Below are 24,363 nucleotides of genomic sequence, written 5' to 3' on the forward strand. Positions count from 1 at the left end.
GCTGAACGTTCCATGGGCAGGTAAAGTAGCTTCTTTCTGCAAGGAGAGACACGAGCAGTCAACACACTACACAGAACCATTTCTTTTTTCTGTGACTCGGCGGCGCCATCTTGTGTCCAGTCCCGTTGATGTTGCAGTGGGAGGAGACTGACGCTCTGTCCGGAGAGGCTGAACTTCAGACGGTGAAGTAAAGATCAGCTGTCGCTCAGTGTTCCCTCTCAAAGTTTGATTCGCTTAGGTCGATTCACACCTTTACACCTGCGCTCACAGTAAGTATTGCTGAGAAATGGCGTTGGCGAGATACTTTAACAACTGTTGAGCAGTTTGGTGCGAATGGATGACACGTGTTTGTGCACTTTGAGCCAACACAGACCCAGTTAGCCATTATACGTTTTTACCTGCAGTAAATGACAGAACATTTTGTGGCTGTGTTGAAGTTGGTATACTAACAGTAACTAAGTACATTTACTCAAGTAGGCTATTGTACCTGACTACAGTTTTGCGGTACTTCGAGTATTTTCACAGTAAGCTGGGCTACCAAATATTGTACTTTTACTGCGTGGCTATGTTGCAGATTGTACATAATACAGAGAATAGCATACTTCAGACTCCAGGTGTCCGCTGAACGTAACTGACTGCAAACTGCACTCATCCATAGGTATACCAGCCACCTAAACACGGCTGTTTTTTTTCATCAAGATCCATGCATTGTTATATGAGATATGCACAAATGTCAGAAAACATCCCATTTTGCGATGTTTGAGAGAGTGAGAGAAACCTCATGTATACCTGTCATTATCCGGATCTGCATCAAACGTTTATTGGGTCTGTTCTGGCTGTAGCAGAATTGTTAACGTTAGACGCTTTTGAGTAATGTAATGTTGTTTCCTCGGAGGAAAAACTTTTGAAGTTTTTATTGGACGCAATTAAAGTACAGGTAATTCATACTGTGAATAGTATCCTCCTTTGACTGGGGATAACTGCTGGTGGTAGAATAAAGTTTTATTGGCACTTACATTTCTTTCCAACAGCATAAATGCTGCAACAATCAGCTTCAGGAGCTTAGAAAAAAAAAACAACCAGATAATCCAGCAACAATGCTTGCTTTACTCAGCAGATAGCTAGTTGGGCGGAGTAGGTGGCTTTTGAACTTTACTCTCATGTTCTTTTTTAACACCTATAAATCCTTCTGCTTTGTGATCCTGCAGTAACTTTTTGTTTTTAAATCCTCCTGCTTTAAAGTTCATTGACCTGGTTGAATAACAAACTGCACAGATAAGGTATAAAGCCAGAAACAAAGTAATACCAGGCAATATTCAGAAACTTCTTTTGATAGAGAAGGGGTATATGATTTAAGGGGAGACGTGTAAACTCAAGATGCTAGCCGTTAGCACGACTAAAAAAAAGAAAGTGCATTGCAATCGGTGGTGTGAATCTGTGGAACCACATGAGCCTGGAGCTAAAGCAGTGTCCAACTGTGATCCAGTTTTGTTTTTTAAACTTACAAAGAGATGATTTTTTTTAAAAAGGTACAGGGATGAGGGAGGGCATTAAAAATTGCTAGGTGTATTCACAGATGTGTGCATGGGTTAGTGTGGGGAAAATATCAATATGCTAATATATAAAATACAAAAATGCAGTACTAACTTAGCTTTTACAAGATCTAAGATATAGAGATGTAGTTAATGTATATTATCAAATTATAGGTTGCGTATGTATGCATGTTTGTGCATACGGGTGTGTATGTAAATACCTTTATATATGATATGTTTTAAATTAATTGTACACTACCAGTCAAAAGTTTGGACACACCTTGTCATCCATGTTTTTTCTTGATTTTTATTATTTTCTACATTGTAGATAAATACTGAAGAAATCCAAACTAAGGAAGAACTCATATGGAATTATGCAGTAAGCAAAAGTGTTAAACCAGAATATGCTTATGTTTTATATTCTTCAAAGTAGCCACCTTTTGATTTGACGACAGCTTTGCACACTTGTGGCATTCTCTCAATGAGATTCATGAGGTAGACACCTGGAATGGTTTCCAGTTAACAGGTAAGCCTTGTCAAGAGTTAATATGTGGAATTTCTTGCCTTCATAATGTGTTTGAGACCATCAGTTGTGTTGTGCAGAGCTAGGGTTGGTACACAGTTCAATACAGTGAATAGCACTATTTGACTACTGTTCTAATCCATATCATGGCAAGAACCACTCACTTAAGTAAAGAGAAATGACAGTGACATGACATCATTACTTTAAGATGTGTAGATTAGTCAATCTGGAAAGTTTCAATAAGTTTGAATGTTAATTCAAGTGCAGTTGTGGAAGCCATCAAACACATCATGAAAACTGGCTCTCATGAGTGCCACTCCAGAAAAAAAAAGACCATGAGTTACCTCTGCTGTTAAATTCAGAAGAGTTACCAGCCTCAGAAACCAGAAATTAACAGCAGCTCAGATTAGGGCCCACATACATGTTTCACAGAGTTCAAGTAGCAGACACATCTGAACATGGCAAGAAGTACCAAGAGTTTGCAAAGCTGTCAAAATGGTGGCTAATTTAAAGAATATGAACTATGAAACACACACTTGATGGTATTATTGAATATTGTATCTGTCTGCTCAGTTCATGATGGACAGGAAGCAGTGTATTGTGAAGTTGTTGGTCCAGCCGTCCAGAGGACTTGTGGATGAGAAGTTTATCATCCTGGTCCAGAAGGCCCTGCCTGGTTACCAGCTGACCGTCCACGCTCTCCACAAGTGTGAAGATGGACACAGCTGGGAGGCTTTTGGTCACTACATCAGCAATGCCACTGGGACTGTCAACGGTACACAGTTGAAAGCCCAAACATGGAAAATTCAGTAATATTAATGTAGATTTAGTATTGGAAAGTTTTTGAATTGCAGAAAAAAATGCCTTTAATTTTTCAGTGCCAGAGGATCCCAGTCTGGGTGGGACATATTCTGGGGTTGAACAGATGGGTCTACTTTGGAGCCTCAGACCAGTTTCAGGCAGCAAACCTGGACTCAGGTAGGTCAACAAGGACAGAGACAATGACAGTCAATACAGAATCAGTTATTGGTGTCAGAGTTGACTCTTTCCCATAATCCTCATAAGGTTAAGGAAGATGAATGTCCAGATTCCCATGGAGGTCACAATCTCAGTGTACCAGGGTCACCAGACTGAGGGCTTCATGGATCAGGTGCCACTGGCCAGTGTGGTGGTGGAGCGCTGGTTCATGGCGCCCGGCGTCCGCAGGATCCCGATCACAGAGGACGGCCTCACTGCGACCCTCTTCCTGCCTCCAGGTAGGACCACGGGAGAGTCTTGAGAATATCTGGGCAATATATCAATATTATCTCAATGTCTTTATTTTTCATGTTATATTCTGGATACACTGATATCACGTGTTGTCTTTTCCTGATTTTAAAGGCTGCATTACAGTAAATGGATTCTGAGCTTAGTAGACTATTCTATGTGTTGTAATACTTGCCTTTACCCACTTAATGATTATATCCACATAAATGATGATTATTTATCAAACATCTCATTGTGTTGATATTTTGTGAAGATATTAATAATAGTGCCTGCAATTTTGTTGAAATATTGATGTGGAGGTATTTGTTCAAAAATATTTTGTCAGCATTTATGAAGTGCTTTTGAGAAGATTAAAAAAAATATTGAGATACATGTTGTGTATCTGGTAAAGCCTAAGAATATTGCAGTATTTATGCCTGAATCACCCAGCCCTCGCCTGGAGGAACAAGGAACCATATAAATATACAATAAAGCTGTAAACTGCGAACTGTGTTTGTTGTCTGAAGGACCAGGACCTTTCCCCGGCCTCTTAGATCTGTGGGGTGGTGGAGGGCAGTTGGTGGAGTACCGTGCGTCTCTGCTGGCCTCTCATGGCATCGCCTCGCTGGCCCTCGACTACCTGACACCTAAAATCACCATGGAAACTAGGAAGATGGTTGACCTCCAGTACTTTGAGGTAAACTTTATCAGCGAATAAATTACAAAACAAAATCCAATCTTTATCCCAAATTCCCCAACATAACTACAGGATTGTTTGAAGACATTTATATTATGGCCACAAGGAGTAGCAAGCACTCCACAACAAACTGTTGTTCTTACAAAGTAGTTGAGCTAACCATTTGCTGACAATGATCATTTATTTTGGCTGTGAGATAGACAGAGTCACCTGGTTTTGGGCTATGTAGGTTGTGCTGTGTGTCTGTTATCTTTGTGTATTTATCTTTTAAACCTATAAAACTGGTTCAAGGGTTCATTCATCTTCACTCAGACCAGAATTAAAGAGATTACAGAGATTCTGTTGGTGTGAACTGATGAAGAACCACTTCTTTTACTATTATAGCTCTTACATTTTTACTTTTTAATAATATCAGACGTTTATAGAAATGTCATGTCATATTTGTTAAGTAGGTTTACAAGCCTGGCAGCAGCAGGAGTTTTGATAGAGTGCTGCAGGAATGAATCCTACATAAAAACATCATAAAAACATAAGATATGTCCATAAATACCCCACATTTGAATCATGCTCGTAAGCTCCACCTCTTAAAATCCAGATTTTCAATTAGCTCAGAGAAAATGTACACTCTCGTGTCAAACTCTGCACATACATCAGGCTACCACAGTGGAGCTCACTTAACACTTTATTGAGGAAACAAGAAGATTTGAAAAGTTTTTCTTCTATCACACAATGTTCAAAATCTAGCCTCAGCTACAACCCGGAAATTAATTAGCAATTTGAAAAAATGAAGAAGAAAGAAAAACGTGAAATATGTCCATAAATGCCCTACATTTGAATTTGGACGTTTCTTTGTGTCTTAAGAGGTTTTAGCTCTCATGTCACATTTATTAAGACATGCAAATAATCTCATATGTGTATCCAACTTGGGTTTTTGCATAAATCCTTAAAGATAGGCCCTACACCTTGTCCCTCACTTAAAATTCCAAAGATATGAATGTATTTGTCATTTCACAGGTCTAACTGCAGATACACAATGTCTCCTACGTCACTGTAATGTCCATTTTCAGTGTTTGATGTGAAAACATGAGGCTTCCAGTGTACACACTTGTGTTTGCTAAATATTGCACCAAGATCATCCTCCAAACTATTTGTGATGTCACAAATCATGCCTGTAGGCTCCACTTCGTAAAATCTGATTTTCAATGCACTCAGAGAAAATGTACAATTTTCTTGTGTCATACTCATGCATCATTCTACACAGTGAAGCTCGGACGCTTAATTGGAGAAACATAGGTTAAAACATGTTTTCGAGTGAAGGTGGGATTTGAAATGTATTGTTTTCTTCTATTACAACATGTTCAAAGTCTGGCCTCTGTGTTATAACTGTTTGTTATCTGACATGTTCTTGTGATGCAGAAGGCCTATAAAGTCCTGGAGCAGCATCCTCAGGTCAATGGCAGCAGCATCGGCATGTTGGGTCTGTCCTTGGGCACCACTATAACCCTCAAAATGGCTGTTTACTCCCAAGTTATGAAAGTAAGACAACTATTGCTGAAAGTTATGTATACACATACATACATACATACATACAGATACACATTCAATCTTGGACCACTATTAATCTTCTTACTATTTTTAATGTAGTGTAGCTACTTTGGCATGAGTAAATACACCTTTAAATTGTGTGCAGTGGACTGATTTTATTCAGGCAGGGTTTTCTCATGTTTCTCACTATATACTACAAGCAGTGTCATTTTAAGTTACATGAACTACATGAGGGGCGGCTGTAGCTCAGTGGGTAGAGCAGGTCGACTAGTGATCAGAAGGTCCAGAGCTCAAGTGTCCTTGAGCGAGATACTGAACCCCACATTGCTCATCAGTAAGGGCCCTGCGATGAGCTGGGAGCCCTCGCTCTGAGACAAGGCTGGGATTGGCTCCAGCAGCAACACCCCGTAACCCCATGGAAAGGGATAAGCGGTTCGGACAATGATATGACATGAACTACATGACCCCTTGTCATTTTTTACCATCCAAATTTCTTGAAGGACACATGAACATTGTGAAAAATAGTAGAGCCTGACTAATTTATTGATAGGTCAATTTTATCAGCTGATATAAGCCTATCAAGAATATATCGGTATCGGCAATATATTATCCGATATGCACTGATATGAAGACCTTATATTCAAAAACTATAATGCAGAAAGATATGCTTGGGGTGTTTTAAAATTGGTGTAATGACATAGTTTGTCCAACAGAGTGCACTGCAATGGGGATTAAACATCTGGTGTCAGGAAATGTAACAGCTACCTCAATAATGGTTAAACTATAAACCAACACAAAAATGACAATTACCAACATAACATAAGTCACCATCTTCTGAACAGACACAGTAAAAACACATTTTAGTCATTGCTTAGTTTAGTTTTCATTTTTATACAATCTGGAGTCTGCACCGGGTGTTAAATGGACTGGATGCTCTTGCTGTTACTGTGTCTTTGACTTCTTGCACTGCTCTTTGCAGCTTGTTGCGGCTTTGGTCATAAATAGACCAGGCAGCTGGAACGCAAAGCAGCCATGCATGGCTTGCGCCGGAGCTGATCACAGCAGCTTGTGATTTATAACACACTATTTGCTACTAGAGGATGGAGACTGATGGTGGGTTAACAAGGGGGGTGCTTTTAGAGGGGGGATGAGGGGGGATGCCGTTCCCGTTGTTAGCAAAAATTACCAAAAAGCATCCCCCTTGTTAAGCCGCCATCACTCTCCATCCGCTAGTAGCAGATAGTGTGTTACAAATCACAAGTGATCAGCTCCGGCGCACAGTGAAGTCAAGTCGGGTACGGCTGCTTTGGGTTTAGGTTTCCTGGTCTATATTTTAAGGAAGCTGCAACAAGCTGCACTGAGCAGATCGCGTCAGCAGGAAGTCAGAAACACAGGAACGGCATAGAGCATCCGGTAAATCTTTAAAATAAAGCTCCCTATGCAGACTTCTGATTGTATAAATATGGAAAATTACCAGGTCCACAAAAGTTAGCGATTTATGTTCTAAAACCAAAATGTTACTTTTTGTGAGTGTTTTTAGTGTGTCAGTTCAAAACATGGTGGCTTATGTTATGTTAGCAATTGCCATTTTTGGGCTTGTTTAACCATTAGAGAGGTACATGTGACACCAGCTGTTTAACTCTGGATTGAAGCACACTCTGCTGGACAAACTATGTCATTACACCAATATTTAATTACCCCAAGTATTTTTTTTTTTGCATTGTACTTGTGAAATACAAGGTTTTGATATCGGGCAATGTATATGCTGATACGGATATTTCTGTGAAAGTCTAATATCGGCTGCTAAAATCAGCCTACCAGTAAATCAGTCAAGCTCCACTATGATGCACAATGTTCATTGTGTGTCCTTCAAGGAATTTAGATGGTAATTTTAATGGGGTCATGTAACTTAAAAAGACCCTGCTTGTACTTTATTGCGAGAAACATGAGAAAACCCTGCCTGAATAAACTCAGTCCACGGCATACAGTTTATTGGTGTATTTACTCATTACTTTAATACAGTTATAAAAAGACAATTGTAGTAGGGATAGAAGAAAAACAAGTGGATAAAATGGAATTGTAGAATTAGAAATGTCACATTTATGGTTAAGGCGACCTGCAACAATGTCCTTTGGGAGCTGTACATAGGTTTGTCAGGGCAGGGTGGTGCTCCCACTGGGTCATCCCCCCTGTTGAAAATTAACAAATCACCTACTTTATATATATATATATGTATATATCTTGTTTGTACATTAAAAATAATTGTGTGTGTGTGTATCAGCTCAGGTGTGCAGTGTGCATTAGTGGGAGTCATGTGCAGCCAGTTGATGGATCTTTGGAGGATATCCTGACCTATATGAACCAGTAAGTCCACAAGCTGTTTGTTACTTGTGAGTGATTTTCCTGTTGCCCAAAGGGAAGATGCAGTTTAAAAAATATATATTTTGTCTAATTAGAAACGCCAGCAAAACTCGCGTCAGTGAGGAGAACGAGTTCATCTGGCGAGGTCTGCTGCTGCCAGTCCCCAGCGACCTTGCTTCCAAAGTGGACGTGAGTGTTACCAGCCAGAATGTGTCTTCATTCCAGTTTTGTAAATGCATTTTTGGTCTGAAAAGCATTTCTGGCAGATCTTTATGGCATACTGTACATGTCCATCTGTCATATATGTCAATATATATATTGTGGGGGGAACTGAATTGCACAAAATGCCAATTTCCACATAATGTTGCTCTAATGTTGTAATGTTGTCAATTGTCTTAGTTAACAGGTGGTTTGCATTCTGTGAAATTATTCGGTAGAGACTCAACAGCGATGTGAATGATTTATTATGTTCTTTCATTTCTACTAAATCTACCATTTTTTTCTGTGGCTAGATTTTCCTGTGTAACATTGTGTAATATCTCAAAAGTCCACAGATAAATGATTGCACAGCTGAAACCGGTGATGCATAAACAGTTGAAGCTGCAGCTGGTGATATAAACTGAAATGTCTCTGTTTCTGTCTCTGAGCAGATGGGACGACTCAAGTGTCCTCTGTTGGTGGTTGTAGGTGAAGACGACCAGAACTGGCCCGCCTCTGAGTCTGCAATGGATGTGAGTTTGCTGATGTTACAGCATCACATGTAGATCACAAGCTCAGTCCAAAGGTGCAAATTGCAGAATTACACTTTCTTGAAACTATTAGAAAACTGAAAAGTCACAAAAAAGATAAGATAATCATATGAATGAAGAGAGAATTGTATAGTATGTAAATTAACCAAAACTTTCTTAAATAATCTGTTTGCTCTTTTAAGTCAACCATTTCTTTATTTTCATTTTTCTTGTTACATTCACCTAGAGGGGGGTCGGCACCTGCTGAATATAACTAATAAAGTAACTTGTCATCTAACTTAGTAATCAGTAATCGGATCACTTTTTCAAGGTAACTGTGGGAACACTGATAATACGTATTGATAAACTAGACCTATTGTTTTGATTAGATTGTAGCTCAGCAATGATTAGTCTATTTGTTTAGTTTTCATTTCATTCCATTTACTGATGGAGCAGTAGGGCTATAATGTTGTATACACTGTTAAGAGACCCACAGAGGCGTATTGGATATCATTTATGGCCTCGACAATTTGCTTCAACGTAAATACAATTACGTTCCAGGATGACGTTTCCGATTGAGGGATGAGTAAGTAGATTTACATTTAGAAACAATTACATTTTGCTTTCATATCTTTCCAAAACTGGTCATGGTATGAGCCACAGCTGTAATCCATTTGGGTTCCATTTTGAGTTTTGGTTTTAGCATCTTAAACCACCAAAGTATCTCTCATTTCATCCCTTTGTGTTTTGTTTGTGCCCGAAATGGCTATTTTCTTGTTTTGAGGTATCCAGTCATGTTCAGTCATCATTGACACTTCAAGTCACATGCACCAGATGTAATGTCTTTTTAGAGGAAATCAAGAATTATTGTGATAAACCTGGTGAGACTTGTGGTGGAAGAAGTATTTAGATCAACACACTGAAAGTACTCCACTACAAGTAAAAGTCAGACATTGAAACTCTTTGTAAAGGTATGCAAGTAAGCTATTATCAGAAAAATGTACTTAAAGTATCAAAAGTAAAAGTTGTCATCAGACAGAAAAATGTTCCCTGTCAGTGTTTTACGAATATATCTGATATTTTGATTGCATTGATTACTGCTGCATTAATGTGTGTGTTGCATTTTACTGGTGTAGATGTTTGTAGGGTTGTGTCTGTTCTGCAAAGATTTCTGACACCATGACAACAACAGAATCAGAACCAAAGATACATGAATATTTACAGGTCATATCCAAGGAATGCAAATAAATAAACCGAGACCTTTTTTAAAATTAATTACTTTTTTTACTTCCCTTTTTCCAGATGAAGGAAATGATGGAGAAAGCGGGGAATAGCCACCTGCTGACCATCCTGTCATATCCGAACGCCGGTCACCTGATTGAACCTCCGTACACGCCACACGCCAGAGCCAGTTTATTCAGAAGCATGGCGACACGAGAGAAGAGTGGGTTCATCTTCAGACTAGAAATCAAAATCAGGACTTGGGGCTTGGGTTTTGACAGCTGTTTCTGTTTCCTGTTTTGTTTGCAGTGATGGCTCTCTGGGGCGGAGAGACAGTGGCACATTCTCGTGCTCAGGAAGACGCCTGGAGGAAATTGCTGGTCTTTCTGAAGGAGAATCTGTACAGTGGCAGAAACCCTGGTACAACTTCATAACCAAGGCAACAGTTAATGGAGAGAGTATCAGAGGTTCAGGAAGTGAAAGTCAATAAGTAAAAATCAATCCAAATCAGTTAAAGTGCTTCTAGTTTGGGTAGACATATCATTTACCAGGTTGAATCATCAAGAAAAGAAGACAAGACAATGCAGGTATTGGTATCGGCTGAATGCAAGTCTATGCACCTGTCCGATACCACATAATTTAAAAAGGGGACCTTGATGCTTCCAAGTTAACTCTGTTTGCTCTGCTTAATGTTACACAACAGATATCAGTTCTTCTTTGCTGCTCTTAAAGCCAACACAGGAAGTTGTTCTGTGCTGGCCCTGGCAAGTACTGTTTTTAGAGTGACAAAGAAAAAGTTGATTTCAGTCAGACATAGATAACAACATGTCAGCTATTGCGCAATATTTTATTCTGGATAACACCAACAGTAAAATGGGGACATGTTCTGTGTGCAAGGCTGTACTGAAAGACATGCAGGCAATCAATTTACTACTCATGGTTCCATCAGTAAGTTGTCAGGGAATTATTTATTCCTAGATTTTTCTTAATTATTTTTTTGTTATGACTGTCAATATAGATGATAGAAGAATGTTTTAGGGCAATCATTCTCTGCAAGGTTTTACCTGAGCCAGGCCATCTAACAATGATAGCAATCATCCATACATTTTTTAAAAAAAGTTCTTTTTTATCTTTTTAACACAGACTGTGCTCAGTATCGGCCAATACCCAAAGCCCAGGTATCGGTATCCAGAAGGAAAAAATGATATCGGAACATCTCTGGTAATAATTGTAAAGTTTATAGCACTCAAATACATTCATAAATAAACGAACGGGATACACACATACTGTAAATACTAGTTAACATTAATATAGAGGAAAGTTGCCCACAGGTTTGTGCAGAGCCAGAATCAAGCTCAGAATGGATGCTACCAGTCATCACCATCCTGGCAGTAGGTCAATACGCTGAACTCCCAGCACTTCCTTCACAAGATTATCTTAGTGCATACATCTTATTCATCTAAAATGCATGTTTGATCATTTCATAACTCATTAATAACAACACTATCACAAATGTTTGGTTGGATACCAAATGTACCTGCTGGGCACAGAAAATTACAGCTTAAGTTTACTGTAAATATGAGTTGGTCCAAGTTGTCACGCAACACAATGAATGAAATAATCAAAGCAGAAACGTCTTGTAAGTAGGACTGACATGTTTTACTATATCTCTTTACACAACACATGGGGCGGCTTGGGCAAGATTCTGAACCCCAAACTGCTCCTGATGTGCTGGTCGGCACCTTGCATGGCAGTCACCGCCATCCGTGTATAAATATAGCATCTAGTTCGAGTTACTGTAAGTCGCTTTGGACAAAAGCTAAATGCCATAAACGTAAATGTAAATGAAGTTATGGCTGAAGATGACAACAGAAGGTTGCTGTCTCAGGAATTAACTGCCAGTTTTCTACTCAGGGTGTGTTGTCATGACATGTTGTTGTAATACAAACAATTCCGAATTATACAATCTGCACAGATTTATTATTCCATTGATTGGTTTCCTGTTATTTGTATCACTAAAGTTTTTATTCCTGTTGTCTAATGGATTTATTATGCACCCTTTTATTTCAAGATTCTCCAATCAGTCACTTGTGAGAGGAGTTGTTACCCTGATAATAGCTAATAGATAATATTATGAGCTCCAATTAACTGTGAACAGCTTGTAAGATGCAGTAATAAATAATACATCTTTCAATGAAAGGAAGACAAGTTTTCTGTCACAGAAAAATGTTTTCATGTTTTCTAAATGGGTGAACTTTTCTTGGATTTTGCAGGATTGTCGACCCAGTATGCTTTTAGAAAACACAGATGTAACTTTGGTACAATAAACAAACAACAGTGTTTATATTTTAGAAGAATGTTGTGACACCCAGAGTCCTTCATCACATTGCCAAAAAATGGTGATCCACATGAGAAGGTATCATGTAAATTAGTTGAGATGTCTGTATGAAGGTTATTATAGGAAGTATCCTGGGAATAAGCAAATATTGTTGACAATTAAAAGAGAAAAGTATTATAATTGGTGTAGTATTACTAAATTGAATGGATTTTCAGATTTAGTTAGGCATTCTCTGTTTCTCAGCAAATTCACATTTTTTCTATTACCTGTAAGCACAGGAATTGAGGTGGCTACCTGAACGCCAAGGGGCCCTGGCTTTTCTCGGGGGAAAACAGTAGTGATATCAACTGTCTACATGGACAGGATGTGCTGTTTTCAGACTGTAGAGATTCAGAGGAGGTGGAGGGGCACGATGACATTTTGCTGATGGCTGTCCAGATTTGGACAAGCCGTGAGTTTGAGTCCAACATTAATAAGCTTTTTCATCTCGTCCATGAAATCCAGGAGGGGGGAAGAGGAGGCGAGGCTGCCTGGAGAGGGCGGAGAGTTGGTTGGGGTTGGTGGAGAGTGGAAGTTCCCTCTTGTTGCGACTGGGCGGCACTCCTCCTTGGGTGGCGAAGATGGCAGCAAAGACTCTTCCTCCTGGCACAGCTGACTTGTCTGTTCGAATCTTATCTCAGGCAGTATTAGTTCTCCTTCCGAGGGATGTCTTATCAGTTGTTGTGGTTTATCTTGCCTGTTGTCCTTGGAAGGAGGAAATGATGTGCGGTGCGATGTTGGAGGTGAACAACCTTACTCCTGACTGGCAAAATCTGTCTGCCTTAAAGAGGTGTCTGCGTTCCCAGAAAATGGTAAAATTGTCTATAAAGTTCACCGACTGAGCAACACATGTAGCTTTGAGCCAATTATTCAACATCAACAACCTGCTGAATCTCATCACCTCTTCGGACAGTCGTAGAGGGCAACTGACTAACACCAGAGTTTCGAGAGATCTGACTTGGTTCAACAGATCAAGAAGTCTTGTTTCAGTACCTCAGATTGTTGCCTCACAACATTGCGGTGCCATCTTGTGTCCAGTCCCGTTGAAGTTTCTGTGAGAGGAGAGGAGGAGACTGACGCTCTATCCGGAGGCTGACCTTGATCCGGTTAAGTAACGAGCAGCAGGCGGGTTTGTGTGCCCTGTCAAAGTTCACACAAATTCATTAACAACTTGGGCAGACGACGGAACTCTTTTCTTCTTTTCTTATCTGCACATACAGTAAGTGTAGCTCAGACAGTGATTGCCAGATAGTTTAACTTTTTAATAAATCTGTGGTTATCTTGCAGGTTATGTATCAGCATCCCATCAATGACACTGCAGATTGCATAACTCACATAGATACCAACCATCTAAATATGGCTTTTTTGTCATTAAGATCTATGCATTATTCCCAGAGTAATTATCAAAAGTGTAAACAGAAAGAAAATATGCTATCTGGCAATGTAAAAGGCAACAAAAAAAATCCCGGGTCTTTATCCCTTCATCCTGATTGGTCTATTCTGGGTTAATACTGATTCTCCACCCATGTTTTGAAAAGCTGCTAAATAGTAGCAAAAGGACACGGGTGAAAATATAACCTCTCGGTGGAGGGGATCATAATACACTGCTTAAAAAATTAAGCATACATTTAATCATCACACCAAGTCAGTTAAACTTCATGGATATCAATCTGTCCATTTAGGCAGCGCAAGTGATTGTGATTTAATTCCAGCTGCTTTGGTACAAATGAAAGTGACAACAGGTGCAATAGAGAGGCAAAAGCAAGACAACCCCCTTTGTCCTTATCCTTCCTGACTGATTCTTCTCTAGTTTTGTGGTCTGCTATTGTCCTTGTCACTACTGGTAGCATGAGGCGGTACCTGCAGCCTAATCGAGTTGCACAGGAAGTCCAGGTATAATTAAATATTTTATCTGTCTGCTCAGTTTATGATGGACAGGAAGCAGGGTATTGTGAAGCTGTTGGTCCAGAATAGCTTGGAGCACTGGTACATTGTGCCCAGCGTCAGCAGGATCCCGATCACAGAGGACGGACTCAGTACGACCCTCTTCCTTCGCCCAGGTTGGAACACAGGAGAGTCTTGAGAATATCTGGGCAATATATCAATATTATCTCAATATCCTTACAGATGTTATATTTCATGTTATATTCTGGATACACTGATATCATGTGTTGTGTTGTCTTTTCCTGATTTTAAAGGCTGCATTACAGTAAATGGATTGTGAGCTTATTAGACTGTTCTAAGTGTTCTAATACTTGCCTTTATCCACTTAATCATTATATCTACATTAATGATGATTCATTATCAAACATCTCATTGTGTTGATATTTTTAACAATCATACCTAGAATATTGTTGAAATATTGATACGGAGGTGTTTGGTAAAAAAAAATATTTTGCCAGCATTTATGAAGTGCCTTTGAGAAGATTTTAAAAAATATAGAGATAAATGTTGTGTATACTGTGTATACTATACTGTATCTGATAAAAATATTGCAATATTGTTTTAAAGCCAAATCACCCAGCCCTCGTTTGTTATCTAAAGCAGTAATAGCATTCAGTTATGAAATAAGACTGTTGACAACTTGACCTAGCAAATCTAGTTTGGAGGAATTATTTGGGCTGATGATTAACTAATAATGCCAGGACCTTTGGCAGGGCAGGACAGTTTGGAATTTGTATGTTAGTTGATATCAGTTTTATCACCATCTGTATACCATGGGACTGGCAATAAATTGGGCACAGAGCTTTAGGAATTAGGGGTAAAAGTAACCTAAAAAGATGGAGGATTTGTTTTTGTAGAAGAGCCAGAGATTAATTCTGTCATAACTGGCTTTTGTTCATCTCAAGTAGGCTGTGCATTTATTTTTATTTTTTTTTTGGCCAATAGAGAGCAGAAGTTGTGCTTCTTCCAGTTTGTTCCATGGGACCTTCATTCAGAAAAACCCTCATGGGTAGTGAATGGAAAGAGACAGATCTTTTTTTTTGATCCCGTCTGAATTGTGCCATGAATCACACGTGATATCTGAGATAGATTTCAAAATCAACAAAGTCACGGTTTGTTGTAAAACTAATGAGATATAAGACTTTGAAAATACGTATTTAAAAATACTACACAGCCAACAGTCGCATTAGTGACGTTGTCTCGTCACCAACAGCTGTAACTTTAACATTTTAGAGCCCCTGCCATGAACATGATGACTGATGATCATGATGATGATAATTCTATGAACCGGGGGATTGATCCCTCTCTCTTTTTAGAGGTTGCCGTTCTCTTGACAACACTAGAGCTTGAATCTTCCAGTCTAGAGCTGGTAATGCTTCCATAACACCAACATTTAACCTATGGAGAGCAATAAATGATTATCTTATGTTATCTGAATTTATGTTGCTATGGGAGGAGACTGAAACTGAACTTCAGAGGGTCAAAATAAGGATTCAGTCAGTCTTTACTTCCAGCTCTTGTGATCAGCAGGAGGTACTGACTAACGACAAACCTCAAGACAGCAGCTCAGAGATCTGTCCTCACTCTGCTCAGACTGTAGGTTTAATTCATGCACGCAGCTTCGACGAATAGTCTTTTGTGTCGACTGTAAAATTATATGAGGTGAGTACAGAGATTCAGAAGATAAATGTATATTATGCAGCAGTGGAATAAACCTCTTTGACTCTGTAAATAACAAATTCTTCTGTGGCTGTGTTGAAGGAACTGATACGGAGCCTGGCAGGAAACACTGATGTTCGTTTTACAGCACATTTGTTTCACTAAGTTGCGTTTTTAGTAAGTTGGATGTATATGGCATGCCAAATAGGACAAAATTAATAATAAAACCATTCCACATGAATGTTATTGTTATTCGTCCTGCAAATGAATTAAGTTCTTTAAAAAAAACACAGTATTTAAGTTTGAAATGTTTTGGTTTTTGTATTACTCTTAATCAGAAACAGTTGGGACTCCTCTTTAAGGAGCACTCTGTAGTTTTTGTTAATACATTTTAGTCAGAAGAGAAAGATCTATATTTACTGATTATTATATGCCTTAATATTCTAAATAAACAAACTCTTTGTTTTCTTGACTGAATGAACAAACTGACCTCAAAGGAGAGCACAATTTCATACTGTTTTACTTTGTTTTTATGTCTCTGACCCTGCCACACTTCTAGCTTCGAACAGTGTTCTGAGGATCTTATCTTCCTCTGAGAACAGCTTGTTTATTCAGTTATGGAAAAAATGGATATTTCCAAGTTTGTATTTCTTCACCAAAACGACATTGTGTCCCTTTTAAATGTAAGAGAATTTTTTTTTTTAAAAAATCAAATGTTTGCAAATTGGTTTTGACCTCAATCTGATACATCACAAGAGACATAATATTTACAGTTCAAAGTGATAAACTTTATTTATGTTTACAAATGTGTGCAGTCATGATTATCGTTGCATAGTTTCCATCTCTTTTCCTTTTTTATATTGTTGGTCTATAAACTGTGTATTTCAAACCGAAAACAAATTACAATCACAATTTCAAAGCTTACTTAGATATGTAGGAAATGCATGTCATGGCAACCTTCAGCTCCACTTGTGTCTATAGCTCTCATTTTTATGTGATGGAATGAGTAGAACACCTGGAACACAAAAAGACAATTTATGTGTAAGTCGTCTGGCTCAAAAATATATAAACAGTCATTTTAATAATTGGTTAAATGTCTTTTGGTCAGTTCTGTTCAGTAATGTGCTTTTTTTCAGTGAAGTTCAGTGGTAAGGTAAAACATCAAATATGGTGTTTTTATACTGACTTTATAAACAGCTTTAAAAATGTCTCTAAACCAGTCCCTACCAACCCCCTGTAAGAGGGCTGGAATTAATTCATTTTAGCCATTTATACAATTTGTGTGCTCAGTTCAGGATGGACATGAAGCAGTGTGTTGTGAAGCTGTTGGTCCAGCCGTCCAGAGGACTTGCTGATGAGAAGTTTATTGTCCTGGTCCAGAAGGCCCCGCCTGGCTTCCAGCTGACTGTCCACGCCCTTCACAAGTGTGAAATTGGACAGAGCTGGGAGGCTTTTGGTCACTACACGGCCGATGCAACAGGGGCTGTGAACGGTAAAGTTATGCTTTAGTGAAACTATGAAATTGCAAACCAAAGAATGAACATCAAATAAGGAATTATTCTTCATGCCTTAAACTTTCCAGTTTCAGAGGATCCCAGTCTGGGTGGGACGTATTCTGGGGTTGAACAAATGGGTCTAATGTGGAGCCTCAGACCAGTTCCAGGCAGCAAACCTGGACTCAGGTAGGCCCATGAAGATAGAGCTGTATCAGTCAATACAGAATCAATCATCAGTATCAGAGCTGACTCTTTCCCCTCATCCCTAAGGTTAAGGAAGATGAACGTCCAGACTCCCATGGAGGTCACAATCTCAGTGTACCAGGGTCACCAGACTGAGGGCTTCATGGATCAGGTGCCACTGGCCAGTGTGGTGGTGGAGCGCTGGTTCATGGCGCCCGGCGTCCGCAGGATCCCGATCACAGAGGACGGCCTCACTGCGACCCTCTTCCTGCCTCCAGGTAGGACCACGGGAGAGACTGGAGGGAAGTGTGTCAGGTGTGACATTCTGAGCTGCAGTGACCATTAAAGTTAACTTCAGCAGTTAAGTTTGTCACAACTGGCCGATACTGTTGGAATGACCAAGAAAAAAAAAATGAAAAAAGTGAAACCCTCAAAAAGGTTAGGTCCCAGAGTTGCAGTAACCTCAAAAGTATACAATAAAGTTGTTTAAACTATGAACAGTTGTCATCTGAAGGACCTGGACCTTTCCCCGGCCTCTTCGATCTGTGGGGGGGATCAGGGAAGTTGGTGGAGTACCGTTCAGCACTGCTGGCCTCCCATGGCATCGCCTCCCTTGTCCTCGACTACATTACACCTAAAATCACCATGGAAACTGGGAAGATGGTTGACCTCCAGTACTTTGAGGTAAACTGAATGAGCATTTAAACTACATAAAAATGTTATCTTTGTTCAGAATACCCCAACATAACCCAAGGGTTTTGTTCAAACCAGGGGGCAGCAGAACTTGACAGCAAACTGACAGACACACAACTCTGACACATGACTACCTTACAGAGTTCTAAACCTGGAAATGAGTTAGTAGTTTTAGTTCCCTCGTCTCAGAGTCAGTGGGTTTTTGGTTTAAATAAGGTCTGTCTGTTTTGTTCTATGACATAAAATATAATCAGTTGGTACCAAACTTTTTGGTTATAAAGCATTTAAAGGGGGGGTTGGCTGACAAGGGGCTAAATTAAACTGCAGAGGTCATCAGGGACATTTACATGTCATCACACTGAAAGCAGAGACTCATCCACTTATTTGTTCGCCTTTACGTGCGAACTTCAGCTGCAAACTGTTATTGATAATATTCAGCTGCACAAACAGTGCGACAAACTCGGCCGTGTTGACATTTTTCTCCAGAAGCTGGTAACCAGACTTGATGAAGTGTAGTGATACCAACACCATTGTGATACTTTTCAAATTATAAATTCTCAATCATATTAATGCTTTTAAGGAAAAGAGATTGCCTCAGAGCTTATTTTCTGTAATAAATCGAAATCCAATTCAAAAAACCCCTCAGAGGATTGGAGAAACAATCTCGACCAGAAACAAGCAGCCAATCACAGTTCTTGTTGTCCTCAAGCCTCAGTCCAACATATATGACATCAACCTTTAGAACATCTACTATGGATAACTTTGAAGAATGAAATATACATTTTCACTCACATAAAATAAAGAAGACAGGGGACGCCCTGAGATACGGTCATGAACTGCAACCTGCATACTGGTCATTGTCGTTTATTTTAAGTGTAAGGTAGAGATAGCCTGTCTGTTATCTGTGTGTATGTTTACATGTTAATAAAACCATAAAGACTCGTTCAGGGGTTCATTCAACCTCAATCAGATCAAAGACTGCTCAAAGTTGAAAGATAGTGTGTGACCTGATGTAAAACCAGTTTTATACAAATATTATTACAACATTATTACTTTTATAATATACCAATCAAAATGAGTTAAGGATATTGGGAAATGGGTACATGGATGCGCAATAAAAGTCAAATGAAAAAATGCATTATTTTTAGGGATCAAAAAATAAACAGAAAATAAAGTTTCAAGCTATGTCACAGAATAAACAATCGAGTGAAACACTAGAATATCCTGAACTACTTTTGAGAAGCGTATGAATATGCTGTGCAGAGTCTGAGGGAAAGACAGGAAACAGTGCAAGCTTCAAGAGCTCAGAGCGGGTTCATCTCAGCTGACTGTCCCGGAGCAGTAGTCTGGTCTGTAATGGTGTATAATTGCGTTAAAACACCAAAGTTAAAAAAAGCTAACCAAAAGCTAATAACTTTATTGTCCAGTCGGAACAGGAAAAAACAAACACAAACTGTCTACAGGATTAAAAACAATAAAAAAGTCACATCACATCATTAAAACAAAGATCTCTCAACTCTCTGTCAGTGCATTCACACACAGTGTTCGGCTCACACTCTCATATTCACGTTTACTGTAATTGTTTGTCTACATACATTAAATGACGAGCCCTAGATCGTCTCTTTTGCCAGAGGTATTCTGTATCATTTAATGTACGTTAACACAGGGTGATGACAGCTGTAAACAACAGGTCCACTATTCTCATGAGATGAAACGTGACGTCTCTTTCACACAGCTTGATTGGTCGATGCCCTTATTTGCAGTGCGAAAGCTTAGAAATATTGACCTTGTTATGGAAAAGATTATGTCACTGTAAAATTAGTTTTGTCAGCAAATACTCATCACACAAATATCAGAAAAAAAAAACAGAAACCAGAATAAATGTTATGATCTGTGACAGAAAGCAGAAGATTTCTTTTTCATAACCACAGAGAGCCACTTTCATCCGGCGTATTAAATAAAGTTACTTTCATTCATGCAGCCAAAAAACTGTTACTTAAGTTACTAAGTTACTTATTTCAGAAACCTCAGTAAAAGCAAAACCAGTGTGATTTTCCTACCAGGACAGATATGTGAATAATTTTTCAAGATTTATACAGGACAGAGATAACTTAACTGACATTCTTAAAGCATGACTGCACAACTAAGGTCACCTGGCACTGAGATGAGAGTCAAAGGTCACACCCAGATTACTATAGTCTGCTTTAGAAACAACAGACCAGCTGCCAAGTGTTATCAGAGCTGGTTTATGGTAGTGTGTTCCGACTGATATGACATTTTATGAAATCTAAATTTAAACCAGTTATCACTGTCCCAGAATGACTGCAAGAAATGCTTTATCCTCTACAATAATGAGGACAACAGTTAACATAAGGATGAAAATCCACACAAGCTTCAACACAATGTTCTAACTCTGGCCTCTGTGTTACAGCTGGTTGTTTTCTCACGTTTCCCTGTTGCAGACGGCCTACAAAGTCCTGGAGCAGCACCCACAGGTCCTAAGCAGCAGGATCGGCATGTTGGGTCTTTCAATGGGCGCCAGCATGACCCTCAAAATGGCGGTTTACTCCCAAGTTATTAAAGTAAGGATTCTGCAAGTTAATGAAAGTTAATTTAATTGTCTTGACATAGCTTAACAGAGCACCGCTTGTTCAATACAGGCCAGGTGAAGCTAACGGTAAGTGGTCAGACCAGACAAGTGACCCAACAAAGTTCACTTGCACATAAGTCGATGATTGACAACTGTGACTACCTGGAGGTTTGTGCTGTGGCCACTGTTGGATGTGGCTTTCCCTCATAACCAGTGTTAAAATTCCCCCTCAAATGTGCTCAGATTAAAGTAGTGAGCCTGTTTTGAAAATGCAAGCAGTAGAAAGTACAGATATTTGCGTTCAAATCTAGAGAGGAAAAGTCAAAAGTACAGATACCTAAATAATCTACTTGAGTCCAGTGACACAGTATTTGTACTTCGTTACTTCCCACTTCCGTACGCAAGCACAAACTCATCAAAAGCCGCCTCAGAGCTGCAGACAAACAGCTGTGTGTCACCCAGGTGACGCCTGAGAGGACGTCTCATTTCATCAAATGTGTTTTTTTCTTTTGAGTCTGAGCGTTATTTCATCGCATGTTGCTCTTCCATTGGAGGAGCTCAAGAGAGAGAAGACAAGGAGACGTTTAAGACAAACGTGAAGCACTTTCTAGCTGACAACAACAGAAATCTGGCGACAATTTACTTAGGCCCCGCAAGTGAATCCACTGGATCTCAATGATTCCATTAAAAAAAAATTTAAAAAAAATTCCCCCAGTTTTCCACAGTAATTAATATTATTTAACCATTAATTATTTAACATTCTTCACCATGTTTTGATTTGTCTCTCTGGTCTTGTTTTGTTGATGTGGTCGTCTCTCAGCTCAGGTGTGCAGTGTCCATTGGTGGGAGTCATGTGCAGCCGGTTGAGGGATCTGTGGAAAAAATGCTGGGTTTCTATCATAAGTAAGTTAATCTGCTGATTATAATTTAAAGATTTTTGTTAAAATAAAAATATGTATAGGTATATGTGTGCATTTAAAGTCAAGTAAAAGAAGGAGGAGGAGGCAGCACACTTGAATCTGGTCATTTGGTTTTGGTCGGCAGTTCAAGAAGATGAAGAATTTAAAAACTTTTTTGTCCGGCCAGGAACACTGACAGGATTCGTGTCACTGAGGAGAACGAAGTGATCTACCGAGATCTGTCTCTGCCGATCCCCTCTGACCCCTCGCTCAAAGTGGATGTGAGTCCCACCATCCTTACACAGTTTCAGCACTTGTCTTTCATATTGCTCTGTCATTTTCGCTTTTGACATATCAAAAAGAAAAGCTGAAATCCCTCTGCATTTGTCTCTGAGCAGGTGGGACGACTCAAGTGCCCTCTGTTGTTGGTTCTGGGTGACGATGATCAGAACACCCCCGCCTATGAGTCCGCAATGGATGTGAGTTTTCTGATTTGATAAACATCCTGTGTGAATTTGATTTCAAATTGTTTCTATAATGAAAAACCTACAATAGCTTTGCTCAGTGAAAACCATATCAAAGTTAAAATAAATTTCTAAGTCATACTCAAAGTGTGCAATTTAAACATTTAGGAAAAGCTGACAGATATGAAATTAGTGTTTTTGCTCTTGTTTTTCCCAGATGAAGGAAATGATGGAGCGGGCAGGGAATAAGCACCTGCTCACTATCCTGTTGTATCCGAACGCAGGTCACATGATTGAACCACCGTACATGCCATATGCTCGAGGTGGAACCTACAGAACACTTGACACGCATGAGAGAGGTCAGTTCAGCTACGAACTGGGAAACTGTAGATGGTAACTGAATCTGAAACTGATTGATTTGTGGTTTGGATGCCAAAATCAGGACTTTAGACTTGCTTTCTGTTTCCTGTTGTCTTTGCAGTGAAGGTCCTGTGGGGCGGAGAGACAGTGGCACATTCTCGGGCTCAGGAGGACGCCTGGAAGAAGACGCTGGTCTTTCTGAGGGAGAATCTGTTTGGTGGCACAAACCCTGGTGCACCGTGATTGTTCCATCTGCCAAACTAATGGAGAAAACGTGATTGCTCGGGAAAAAAAGTTGAATTAAGTAAAAAATACTTGGAATGATATAAACCTCTTGGTTGGTTACATCATGTGGGAGACTCCTGTGTTTTTGTGCAAGTAACATCGAGGATTTCTTTGAAAGAAAAAGAAGAAAAATGTGTCCATGGGAATGTAGTGTAAATAATAATAAAATACTGAATGAATAAGAATGTCTCTGAGAATCAAATTTTTTATGCATACATTTAATCCTTCACTATTAAGATACAGGTACAGACATCACCTTTCCTGTTTTGTCACGTTTGGTTCAGGAGGTATGATGCAACATATATAATCTAGTTATAGCAGAAAGTAAAATAACCCCCACGGCTGCCACATGACATTTTTGCAGTACCTCCATATCTGAAAATGTTCCAGGCCCCAAACTTTCCAAGTGTTCCAAGTTTCATGCTCTTATAAAAAAGATTTTTTCCGTTGCTTCTGGACTAACAGTACAAAAGTGCGCCTATGCCATGAAACTACTGACTGCAACGTCTTTGAATGTTTTTCAGACTGTATATGCTACTAATATTTACACTTACACATCATCAGAAGGTTTCAAGGAAAATAAATAATCCCTCTTGAAACCTATAGTTGAAAGATGTTAAAAGCCTTTTTTACCCAGACATACTCTGAAAGGCTCTTGCCACACATTCAGTAGATGATATAGATTGATATACCTGCCTCTGCAGAATTGGATCTTGGGGATGATACCAATACGGGACTTTGTTTTGATTTTGTATGTATGCTTATTTCTGTATAACTGAAAACACCTAAAATAAAGCTGTAAAAAAAAAAAAGAGCCTTTTTTACTTTTAACTCTGAAGCTGTATTTAGAAAGATCTGCGGTGCTCAGTTATTAATCGCATGATTGTCCATAGTTAACTCTGGATTGATTTACCCATTTTTTTAAATATATGTTCTAAATGTACCTTAAAGGAATATTTTTTCAAGTTCATTTGAGTTAAACAATTACATCAGTCTAGAGGTCATTCTATGTGAATTATTCCAGTCTGATGGTGCAATAAACTTATTTATACCTTTAATTATGTTTAAACACTGACAGTATATGCTGACTGAGTCTCAACACATCATGTCCCAGGGTGTAATAAGGCAGAAAGGAATTACCTAACCTTATCAGATAATTCCTTTCTCTGTGTCACTATGTCCCAGCATGTTGCAGTGTGTGTAGATAGATAGATACACACTCGTTTAAAGTGGAATTTCTCAACTTGTCAGTCATATCAGGAAATTAGAGACCTGCGTATGCACCGTGAAGATATGGATGTCAGAAGACTTCCTGCTCCTAAATTCAGATAAAACTGAGATGCTGGTCATCGCACCTACTAAACAGATACACCATGCTGATCAAGTGACTTTGTTTCGTCTAGGCTGGATTATTGCAGTGCCTTATTTTCGGGTCTTCCCCGTGAGAGCACTAAAAGTCTTCAGATGGTTCAGAATGCTGCAGCTAGAATATCAACACATACAAGAAAATTTGATCATATTACACCAATCCTAGCCTCTCTGCACTGGCTCCCAGTACATA

At 39.2% G+C, this 24,363-nt stretch overlaps 2 protein-coding genes across 5 annotated transcripts; both read left to right on the forward strand.

The window, feature by feature from the left end:
• Nucleotides 1-118: 118 nt before the first annotated feature.
• LOC119023987 (peroxisomal succinyl-coenzyme A thioesterase-like) lies at nt 119-13,108 on the forward strand. Of its 2 annotated transcripts, none has more exons than XM_037106334.1 (12): nt 119-269; nt 2,629-2,830; nt 2,934-3,033; nt 3,121-3,311; nt 3,828-3,997; nt 5,414-5,533; nt 7,824-7,906; nt 7,999-8,092; nt 8,554-8,634; nt 9,934-10,075; nt 10,162-10,272; nt 12,695-13,108. In XM_037106334.1, exons 2-12 carry the CDS (start codon nt 2,632-2,634, stop codon nt 13,069-13,071), a joined length of 1,668 nt encoding a protein of 555 aa, XP_036962229.1. In that variant the 5' UTR covers nt 119-269; nt 2,629-2,631; the 3' UTR covers nt 13,072-13,108. The 2 variants fall into 2 exon arrangements, with proteins under 2 accessions (XP_036962229.1, XP_036962230.1); XM_037106335.1 differs by having other exon boundaries at nt 128-269; nt 2,624-2,830.
• A 310-nt stretch (nt 13,109-13,418) lies between these two features.
• LOC119023990 (peroxisomal succinyl-coenzyme A thioesterase-like) lies at nt 13,419-22,775 on the forward strand. 3 transcript variants are annotated; one of them, XM_037106343.1, is made up of 11 exons: nt 13,419-13,448; nt 17,123-17,324; nt 17,415-17,514; nt 17,599-17,789; nt 18,026-18,195; nt 20,667-20,786; nt 21,615-21,697; nt 21,881-21,974; nt 22,092-22,172; nt 22,375-22,516; nt 22,639-22,775. In XM_037106343.1, exons 2-11 carry the CDS (start codon nt 17,129-17,131, stop codon nt 22,758-22,760), a joined length of 1,299 nt encoding a protein of 432 aa, XP_036962238.1. In that variant the 5' UTR covers nt 13,419-13,448; nt 17,123-17,128; the 3' UTR covers nt 22,761-22,775. The 3 variants fall into 3 exon arrangements, with proteins under 3 accessions (XP_036962238.1, XP_036962236.1, XP_036962237.1); XM_037106341.1 differs by lacking the exon at nt 13,419-13,448 and adding an exon at nt 14,152-14,289; XM_037106342.1 differs by lacking the exon at nt 13,419-13,448 and adding an exon at nt 14,225-14,289 and having other exon boundaries at nt 17,128-17,324.
• The last annotated feature ends 1,588 nt before the right edge of the window (nt 22,776-24,363 follow it).

This window comes from Acanthopagrus latus, chromosome 8, assembly GCF_904848185.1.
Source record: "Acanthopagrus latus isolate v.2019 chromosome 8, fAcaLat1.1, whole genome shotgun sequence".
Taxonomy (NCBI): Eukaryota; Metazoa; Chordata; class Actinopteri; order Spariformes; family Sparidae; genus Acanthopagrus; species Acanthopagrus latus.